The following is an 11,073-nucleotide window of genomic DNA, read 5'->3' as shown; positions in this document are numbered from 1 at the left end:
TTAGGATAAATGAATCATTGGTTTCAGTGTGGCAGACAACGTCATCTGTAGATACTTGTTCCTGTGATGGTGTAAAAATAGACATTTCACAATGTTGAAGGGGAAAATGAGTGTTGTCTACTCTGGGAACTTGATGTTATGACACTCTCCATGAAATACTGACGTTACTCCTTACTAAAAAAAAAAAAAAAAGAGTCCCTTTACCTCAATGATGTCACTGTTGTGAAATGTTCTGATGGGTGGCTTTTCTGTGCACTGTATGAAATGTAAAAGAAATATTTTGTGCAGGCTGTTTAACCCATAGACTGTATATAAAAAGGTTTACTCTCTTCTAGAAGGTGTTACTTAACATGAACTGAACTCAAAATTTGAAGTGGAATTTTGAATAGTTTCAGTTTGTTTTGCTTACTCTATGTGGTGGTTTGTGTGTTGTCTGACACTGTGTACTAAGTGTTGTGTAAGACTTTGTGTCACAAACCACACCTTTCCACGCCTCCTAACAACCTAGTTAGCCTAGTTACAGTGGAGCCAGACTCATATATAAGTAAGTTGCCAGCAGCTATTGATTAAATGATCTGCGGGACAGACCAAGTATCATACTTTAACATGTTATGGACAATATTCTTACTCCTTAATGGACTGCTTATTCTAGTTCTCCTATACTCCACTCGCACAAGGTAAAGCTATTCATTTATATGTTGAAATATGCAGATGTTAGATTATTAACGGTGCATTTCAGAGATTGTACTAGGTTGAGTCTGATGGTCTGCAAAATACTACAAAAGCTTAACTTAGAAAAGGTTTACTATTGTTATTATTAAGTACATTCATGATTTGTAAAAATGATATTAGAGTAGTCCCTCTTCCTTCAAATATTAATATTATCTGATACAAATTGGATATCTAAACTATGCTGACTATTAAACTGATTCTCTGCATTAAGTTTTTGTCTTTAAACAACACGGAAAGGAAATAGAACTCAAAATTGTCTTATGGCTTATAGCGTGGCCGATGTGCTGCTTTTTTAGCCACATGACAGGAAGTTCTTATGACACAACTTCATTAACTCCAAACCTGTTGGTTAAGATTCATGAGTAAATTAAACTCTATCACATTGTTGTAATTTTAATGAGTTTCCTTATACTTGACAGACAAAAAAATGAGCCACCTCTCGACAAAGGTGTGCTTCCATGGTTGGGACACGCACTTGAGTTTGGAAAAGATGCCGCAAAGTTTTTGGCGCGAATGAAAGACAGACATGGGGATATCTTTACAGTAAGTTCTAATACACTGTGTGTTGTAACTGCGGTATATAACGTTGGTCTCCAAAATGGCACTGTTTAAGGAAACGAGAAGCTGTTTTGAAATAGATGAAAAGTGTACTGTCAAAAACGAAAATGTAATGGTTGAAAGAAAAGGATCAAACATGTTTTTGTACACGGGACAAAGAAATCTGTCACCTGATCTGGTTTATGATCTGAAATGCAAATCAGGTTTTCACATTACAGCAACAAAATGTTCATTTTAACAAGACATCATTATGCATGTGTGGTGATAGCAAGTTAATGAATGCTTTTAATCTGAATATATCTGAAATGAGTACTGCATAGGCTACTGCAACACATTATTCTTCCAGTGTAGAACAAAATGTTTCACTGACTATTAGCAAAAAAGTTGACTTCATAGAAAATCTCCTCCCAGGTTCGTGTTGCTGGTCATTACGTGACAGTGCTGTTGGACCCAAACTCTTTCGATGCCGTAATGAATGACACAATCTTCTTGGACTTCACCAGCAGCAGAAACCAGCTCCTAAAACGGATCTTCAGTCTTCAGCTGCCAAGCATCAAACCTGCAGCAGAGAGGAAATGGATGGAACAGTAAGGAATGCATCTTTTAAACACAGACTTTATGCTTCACGATAAAATCTGATTCAAATCTCAATATCTATGTATTATTTCCTCAGGCATTTTCAAGGTCTCAGTCTCTCCAAGCTCAACAGCTCAATGAACACACACCTTCAGAACCTGCTGCAGAGTGACCAGAAAGACTGCAGCCCCTCAGAGTGGAGACAGGATGGACTCTTTAGCCTTTGTTACAGCCTACTCTTCAGGTAACCCACAGCACTTTAACCCAGCGAAATACTGTAAATCAAATGATGTCAGTGTTTATACTACCAGGAGTGACTGACCAACATTGTTTAACTGTATTGCTGTGCTCAGGGCCGGATATCTTACATTGTTTGAGAGGAGAGACAATGCTGCTGCAATCTACAATGAGTTCCGCAAGTTTGACCATCTTCTCACCAAACTGGCTCGCAGCTCACTCAACCGAGGTAAGCTGCACAAAAGCAAATGAAAGGAAAATTATTTTACATTCAGTTTCCTGTCTCCAGTACAGCACAGTAAGGTGTGTATGAATTTATGTCGGATCTTTAACAGAGGAAAGCAAAACAGCCAACTTATCACGGGAGCGACTGTGGGAGCTGCTGTCCCCAAACTGGCTGAGCGAAGGGTCAGAGTCAAACTCCTGGCAGCAGAGCTACCATCGCTTCCTGCATGAGGAGGGAGTAGATGCAGAAATGCAGAAAAGAGCTTTACTCCTGCAGCTGTGGACCACACAGGTGAGAGCTGGTTTATTGTCTGTCTCAAACAACCCTCAAACACAAACAAGAAAACACATTGATGCCAAAACAGACAAACTTCCCACACCCAGACTGCATGCTAAAATTCCACCCCAGGGTGCTCAGCCTGCCAACAATGCAGCAGTAAGAGGCAGTGGATTCCTCTCTGCCAGTTACTCAGAGCTACCTGCCTCAACCTGTAACTCAAAGTGGAGTTTTGCCAGTTGGGATCATGTGAATCAGTTACCATGACACCTTATCTTTTTTGAGGTTTAGTAGATGTCATTAGATGTCAGTAACATAACTGTGTTAGTCAGCTGAAGCTTCCTCTCATACGCAGGACTTGGGCTGTCTATCAGGTTTTCTACTGCTGACTACAATGCAGTATAACTGGAGATGTTGTTTCACTTGGATACTACCATCAATACATTTTCTTGTCAAGTAGTATTCATTCATGATTTAGTTGCAAATGGCTACAGTGTACAAAGTTGCCATTATTAACAATATTGACACAGGTGTGCTTCCTCAAACTCACCAGTCCAGACAAGTATAGATCAAGATGGTGTCATTGCTCCATGCTGCCAAGTGGGGGAGCTAGCAAGCTGTTAGGTTGTAAAATGTAGCATGGGTTGCTGTTCACCTATGCTACATTTTAACTGTAATAGCTTCAGCCCTTTGTTAACCTGGATCAATGATTGATCACCCAATAACACACAGTATTTAAGCGAGGAGAAACCTTTGCCAGGCCACCCATTACAGGCTTTTTCCGATGCTCTGCTGGTTTGGGAATACTGCTATTCCTCCAACATGTGCAGAAACTGGAGCACCACTGCAGAGAATAGAGGCATTAGATGTGAGACTAGTGGGACATGCCAGAGTGACTGTGGCTTATACATGTGTTACAGGCAGACTGGCATTTTAGAGTGCAATGCTTGGATTTCACTAAAGCCACCTACAACCTCATCATGAGTGCTGCACAAGCTGGTGGTTGCTGTTCTCTTTCCATTTTTAAACAATCAATCAACATCAACAACAACAACAACAACAACAGCAATGCTATTGATTGAAACATATAGACTTAAATGGATGTATTAGTTACTTACCTTCTAGGAGAGATGGTGTTGTGTTGAGGTGTTTGTACACTCTCACCCCCACAAATGTATTTTAATGTAAAAATAATTACTGATCCTATCGAGAAAGTCACTTTATGGCGAAATAAAGCAAGTCACTGGCAATGTAAGTGAGTCTTGCATTCCTAGCTTTTCTGAGTATACAGCTGCCAGTGAATCAAGTTATACCTTAAAGAAATAGTTTGGCATTCTGGGAAATATGCTTATTCAAGAGTTGCCACTTTCATGTCTATACGCTAAAGATGTAATTGGAGCCCGCAGCTGGTTAGCTTAGCATAGCAAAAATACTGGAAACAGGGAAAAACTGTTAGCCTGGCTCTAGCTGAAGCTGAAAACTGAAACTAAAACCGCCTACCAGCACCTTTAAAGCTCACAAATGAACACGTTATATCTCATTTGTTTAATCAATCAATCAATCAATCAAACTTTATTTCTATAGCACATTTCATACAAGTTAATGTAACACAATGTGCTTCGTACAAAAGCGACATAAAATAAAGATGTGTTCAATTAAACAGAGTAAATTATATACAAAACATGTATAGAACACACACACACACACACACACACACACACACACACATACACACACATCCGTACAAAAAGTAAGTTGTGTAAAAACTACAACTACAGTATCTACATATTTAGTGTACAGACGTGTAAGTGGTATACATCTTCTCATCTGACTACCTACACATAGTTCCTGTAATGCTAAACTATTCCTTTAAAAGTCCCCACCGTGCTGCTGTCGAAGTAACCAGGCTCATATCATTATCTGAGACATCAGATCCGATGTTCTGATGATCTAAGAGGGCAGAAAGTCACTGTAATGCACCTCTAGTTGCTTTTGGGCATTTGCCCTTGCTGTCAATGGAGAGCTGACCTGAGATGTGCAGAGGTACGAATAACCGCTTCCTTAACCCATAGCAATTACTTGCTGACAGGCTCAGCTGTCTCTTTACCGAGAGGCTGACAGCAGTGTCTACAAAGTGTGGACTGATTCACTGACTTCTCCTCATATCAGTCATATTTAGACAGCAGCTTTACACAGAGCTGCTGAAATATTATATTCCCAAAAGTAAATAAATAATCAGAAGTATCTCTATATCATATGCATTGTATGTCTACATATATAAAACATAAGGATGTGCATTTAAAGATGTATTGTCCATTTGAAAACAAGAAAACACAAAAACAAGTAAATCCAGTAGCACTTGAAAAATACTGTGTGTGAAGGTGAACGTGGATACCGTAAAATTTGCATTTGCAGTGAAACTTGCTGTCAACAGAAAATGCAACAACTCATTCTCACCCCCTCTCTAGCGTCCTCCATGCAGGTGCAGAGGTGCATACATATGATTATTGCCAGACCAACCCCTACTATTCTGTCCTACTATTATGTAATAGGTGCAAGCTATAAACAAACATAAGATAAGATATACATGGCTCCTATACCAATTTTTGTTTGTAATACTAGAAGCTTATATAAAGGAGTGAGTTTGTGCTAAGTTGAGTGTTTTTCCTTTCAGTGCAATGCTGGACCTGCTGCCTTTTGGCTCCTTGGCTTTCTGCTCACTCACCCTGAGGCCATGAAGGCTGTTAAATCAGAGATCAGAGGCCTTACTCTCCGGGACACTTCCGTACAGCATCCCCCCATCAACCTGCTGGAAGCACACAGCACACCTGTCCTTGGTACGTAACAGCTGCTTGCAGCCCATTTTCACTTTCTCACTCATAACTTGAGGTTTAGCCACTCCAGTCAGGTGGAAACAAAGGCTCATTTGATTTGTTGGAAATAACAAGATAAGTACAGCAGCGTACTGAAACAATGACAGTGACAATAAAAGTTTGACATTTGATTCAATTAAATAATGATTGTCTTTTCCATATATTCACATCCGTGTAAATGTTTGTACCTCTCCAAATTATGCCAGAGGGCACCGCCGACTTAACTCACGCTGACACCCCTCTGACATTATCCACTCTGCTGTCCTTTCCATTCTGCAGACAGCGTTCTGAGCGAGACACTAAGGCTCACTGCTGCGGTAATGATCAACAGAGACGTGGTGCAGGACAAGATCCTGCACATGGCCAATGGACAGGAGTACCACCTCAGAAAAGGGGACAAAGTGTGTCTGTTCCCCTTCCTCAGCCCTCAAATGGACCCAGAGATATACCAAGAACCTCAGGTACTTTTGTGTTTTGTGTAAGAGAGAAAACATTCACAGCACAAACACGAACAACTGTGCAAAGATTCTGTAATTATCTAACATTTTGTTACCACCTCCATGATACATATAGTTGTGTACCTCCATTGCGATATTTGTAAGCCTTATTATAGTGCACAAAGCAATCTTGAGGAGGCAAGATTAAGCAGTGTGTTTTAACTTACTGACAGAATACATCCGTTGGGATGAGCTGCTAAATGCCTACAAATGAAACAAGTAGGAGTTGACTAGCAAGAGACGGAGACCAAATCCCAATGTTCATTCTGTGTATTTGTCTTCAATGGTTAGAGGTGATAATTACACATTTTGAACAGAAGATATTGAGCAGGAGACGTGATCGAGCCTATTTGCGTGATATTATATTGCACTTGTTTTATGCCTTCATGTTTTTTTTCCTGTGTCTTCTTAACAGATTTTCAAGTACGATCGCTTCTTAAATGATGATATGACAGTGAAAGATAAGTTCTACAAAGAAGGAAAAACGCTGAAGTACTACACCATGCCCTGGGGTGCAGGGAGAAATATCTGTGTTGGGAAAGAGTTTGCTGTTAAAGCCATTAAACAGTGAGTGTAAAGATCCATTTAAAAAATATATATTTCCATGATGCATCTTATGTTTTGAAATGATACATTCATGATCTAAGCATTTCCTGCAATTTCACCCCGATTACCAGACCAGCAAAATCCATCTGCACATAACATTCCCCCTGTTATCATAATTGTCCTGCTTTTCATGCCCTCTATCATTATAAGCAACATGCATTGGTGGAAGAAGTATTCAGATCCTTTACTTAAATAAAAGTACTAATCCCACACTGTACGTATTCCATTACAAGTAAAAGTCCTGCATTCAAAATGTTACTCAAGTAAAAGTGTGTAAGTATTATCAGGAAAATGTACTTAAAGTATTAAAAGTAAAAGTAGTCAATGCAGAAAAATCCTCCCATTTTAAAAACAGGAAACAATCCAAACAGTTCTGTCAATCAATTAAGTGTTTAATGGTCTAATCATTTCAGCTGGACTTGTAGCCCTGTATATAGTTGGGTAGTTTAATTTATAATAAAACATCACATTTTATAAAAACTACATTAGTTTTGTGTGCAAAAATCTTAATTTGTAAAGTTACTAGTAAATAAAGCTGTCAGATTAATGTAGTGGAGTAAAAAGTACAATATTTCTCTCTGAAATGTAGCGGAGTAGAAGGTGACATGAAAAGAAAAGTCACCTTTTTTGTACCTCAAATTTGTGCTTAAGTACAATACTTGAGTAAATGCACTTAGTTACATTCCACCACTGGCAACATGCTTTAATATAGTAATCGCTTATACTCTGTAATGACCTGTATGAAAAAGGCTAAGGTTAATGATAAATTGATTGTTTGATAATGGGCAGTCAGTTTGGAGAGCGTGCCTTTGTCAGACATATCCAGTTGCAAAGGTTAAAGGTCAATCCTTGTAATCTACAACACACAAAAAGGAGGAGCACATAATCACATCACATAATTTCTGCATTTCACTGAATGTGTGAAACCTAAAATGAATATTGTCTAATTAATCGTGTTTATCAGGGGGCAGTTTGTGGCTTGTTCTAAACTGCTTTTGCCTCTTGTGTCTCTAGATTTGTGTTCTTGCTCCTGACCCATCTTGATCTGGAGCTGTGCGACCCAGAGGCTAAACTGCCACCAGCTAATCCCAGTCGCTACGGCTTTGGGATGCTCCAGCCGGACGGAGATCTGCAGGTCCAATACAGACTTAAGAAGACACATCGATGAAATGATTCCATCATTTGAATGAACTGTATATAACTGTAAAATTGTTGATTGATACAGACGTTTTGTTATATGTACTGTATTTATACTATTATGTTTACTCAGTGCATCTATTGTATTTAACTTGTTTGTTATTAATATTTTCAATAAAAAGGAAATACAAAGTAAACCTCATTTATTGTCATTTTTGCCTCCAAACTTTGGGTAGAACATTTGTAGGCTTTAAAGTCCCCCTTTACTCAGCAATATGTTTATCTTATTGTTACTTAACTTGGATGTTTGACCTTCACTGTGCAGAATTGTTTATGTGCAGAGTTTGACAGAAGGACCTTTTCATATTTGTCTGGGGGGAAAGTTTCTCTGTGCTCGCCTAAAATGTTTGAGTTTAACATGTGTACCTACATACGACAAGATTTAGTCACATCACTAGTAACTGGTTTGGAAGTATCATGGTGCGGATTGCAAGACCAATCAGTCTGCTAATGTGATATATTAATATATTACTCACAAGGGCCATTTCCATCAGAATGAGTAATTTTAGTATTTGTACTTTAGGTACATTTCACTGCTAATACTTATGTACTTAGTATGATTTACTGTACCGTACTTTAACCACTGCAGGATTTGTATATGTAATGGAGTATTTTTACATTAATATAATGTTGGGGATCTGAATACTTATTCTACCACTGTTTATATGTGAAGATAAGAGGAGGGGATCCACCTACACTAATCATATTAAGCAGCATTAAAAACCACCTACCATCATATTAAATAGCATTACATTTACTTAAGTTCCATATTAGATGGTTATTTAAATCCTTTCTCTGAACATGTACCTAATTGATTATCGCTCATGTTGATGCCTTCATATCATATAACCCGATTAATATATTCACTCATATTTTTATGAGCACTATCATTACATTATGCTCTTATCTAATGCTTTTATATATCCATATCGTAAACACCAACAGTGCCCATAAGTCTTTTTAGTGATACATCCAGACGTCAAGGCGCGGTGCTGAAAGAGTTAATCAGATGTGGAAGAGAGCGCTGAGCTGCCATGGATCTACCTTCAGAGAGATGCGGCGCTTCCTCACACAGCTGACAACAGCTGAAACACAGGTAGTCTGTCCGAATGGGCTCTCGGCGTACTTGTTGATCTTCGGGCGAAGCACTGGTGCGATATGCGGAGCAGGAAACCGGCGGGTAGGCAGTAGATCGTGCTAAGGATCTCTCTGCCATGTCGGAGGCAGAGGAGGGGGAAATGGATTGGTTTAGACCCTGGCAAAAGTAAACCACTAACGACGCCTCCTTTTTTTTAAATGCTACTGCTTCATCTCCGTTTGTGCCAGCGAATTGATTGTTCACAGAGCCGTGCGTGCTGGTTTGTTTCAGTGCAGGATGACAACAACTCACTACGGTATTTTTTAAGCTTATTTCAATCTTTGGAATTTGAATCATATGTAGGCTAACATATCAATTGTAATAGATTATCAGTGGCATATTGGACTACTCTGCAATACAACTGCACCAATATGGAGCAGGCAGCCTTTGAAAAACAGATACATGCTTAACGATGGATGATTTGCATTTACAACATTGCAGTTGGAGATGATTAAGCATCATAATGAGCCAGTCTCAGTTTAGCTGCGCATAACAGTAGAGTGTGATTATAGTGGCTCGTTTAATGCTAAATTATTTTATAGAAGCTCTGACTCCAATAGGAGGGTGGAGGCTCCTTCAAATTAACATTTCTTGTTACTGCTTCCCCGCAGCCTGTTACTGCATGTCCAAAAGCCGACATATTTCCATCCTCAATTCTACATCCTGTGTTCGCGTTTTATTTTTTATTTTCTATGGGCTTTATAATGTAGGCTATGCTGACATAATGCGCAGGCCTAATTGTGTTTGTGAAGTGTTAGAAACTTTGTGTGACAGGCAGCGATCAATGATCACATCTGCAGGCCCAAGGTGTTGCCGGGCTTCCCCGCTCTCATCACACAGACATAAACAAAATGATCAGCATGTAAACATGTGCAGCTCGTGCTACGTCCGCAGTCAGAAATAGGTGATATAATGTTTGTCAGGAGATGATGTAGCCTATTTCTTCTCTGAGTCTTCCAAAGAGAGCTCGCCATGATTCAGGGAGTGAACAGCGCTTCCTGGTGTTTCAGCACCATTAGAGTGGACAGCGCTCACTTTGTACCACACTGATCACTGTGGTGTCCTGCGTCCCCACCCACAGCACTGCATGGGCGTCACATGAGCAGTGATCAACCCAAATGCTACGGATGACAAACTACAAACAGACACAATAATACAACAATTGTATTATTGATATTAATATCAGTCACCATAGAGGAGATGTCTCTAAAATAATGAGTCAGTACAGTTTTAAAATGTAAAAGTTTTAGTCATGGTTCCCAAATATTTGTCTTCTTAGCCCCAAATTGAATGAATAATTCTGCAGACTGCTATCAGATGTGAGTCATCTCAAGAACCCACATCTTAGGGTAGCTATATTTATGTTGCAGGTGTGGCTTATATGTTTAGGTTCAGGACATAATTAAAAAAAAGAAGACGATGCTATACAGTAGATGGTGTGTTAACAGCAACTAATGAGTGAAAATCCAGAGATAATAATTTATCCGGGCTAAATTTCACTCCCCAGGAGCCCTTTAAACCATTGATTTTCAATTCTTGTCTACAAGCCTACAGTTCCATGCTGGGTTTTAAGAGTTTTTAAAGTAGGTTTTACTGTTTTTGGTCATAGGAAATTCAATTCAATAGTGTTTACTGGTTTAGGTGATAATAGAATATTAAGTGAGGCTTCCATTACCCCCTCCCTTTATTAACTTCTAACTCTAACTCTACTGTATGCATGAATCACCATAGATGTGTTGTTGATTCAGAAAAGAATTTATAAAAGATACTAGTGAAATACCCAAATACAATAATACAATTTAACTGTTTCTTATTTTTCTCCCTCAGAGCCTTTTAAAACAGTGATTTTGAATTATTGTCTCCAGGACCCTGCAGTTCCCCGTTGTCTTTAAATGTTGTTTTGTTTTTTTAACTTTTGCTGGGCAAGAACATTAAATGATGTTTCTTTAGGTTTAGCTAATGCCAGAACAATATAAAAAAGTTTCCACTTGTCTTTTTTGTTAGTTACCAAAAGGTGTGAGTCATATGAAGAATCATAATCTTGTTTATTGTTGTCGCAGAAAAGAATTTTCAGTAATCAGCAATCAACAGTGAAATATCCTGAAAAAAAAAAATTCAAATACGATGATATTGCAGATGTGGTGATCATAACAAGAC

The 11,073-nt window shown here is 38.8% G+C and overlaps 1 protein-coding gene across 1 annotated transcript; it reads left to right on the top strand.

Moving 5' to 3' along the window:
• The first annotated feature begins 547 nt into the window (after positions 1–547).
• On the top strand, positions 548–7,915 carry ptgis (prostaglandin I2 (prostacyclin) synthase). The gene is made up of 10 exons (XM_078248680.1): positions 548–677; positions 1,152–1,275; positions 1,702–1,877; positions 1,964–2,110; positions 2,220–2,332; positions 2,439–2,620; positions 5,280–5,442; positions 5,758–5,939; positions 6,391–6,542; positions 7,596–7,915. The coding sequence occupies exons 1-10, from the start codon at positions 571–573 to the stop codon at positions 7,747–7,749; spliced, it is 1,500 nt and encodes a 499-aa protein (XP_078104806.1). The 5' UTR covers positions 548–570; the 3' UTR covers positions 7,750–7,915.
• The last annotated feature ends 3,158 nt before the right edge of the window (positions 7,916–11,073 follow it).

Source organism: Sander vitreus, chromosome 4, assembly GCF_031162955.1.
Source record: "Sander vitreus isolate 19-12246 chromosome 4, sanVit1, whole genome shotgun sequence".
NCBI classification, from domain to species: Eukaryota; Metazoa; Chordata; class Actinopteri; order Perciformes; family Percidae; genus Sander; species Sander vitreus.
The sequence above is the reverse complement of the archived record's forward strand: the minus strand, read 5'-3'. Positions and strand labels throughout refer to the sequence as shown.

Excerpts from the sequence above, each read along its gene's own strand:
- ptgis (XM_078248680.1), top strand. The coding sequence starts at position 571 with ATGATCTGCGGGACAGACCAAGTATCATACTTTAACATGTTATGGACA. Across the intron at positions 1,878-1,963 it reads GAGAGGAAATGGATGGAACA|GCATTTTCAAGGTCTCAGTC; the intron begins GTAAGGAATGCA and ends TTATTTCCTCAG. Across the intron at positions 5,940-6,390 it reads AGATATACCAAGAACCTCAG|ATTTTCAAGTACGATCGCTT; the intron begins GTACTTTTGTGT and ends TCTTCTTAACAG.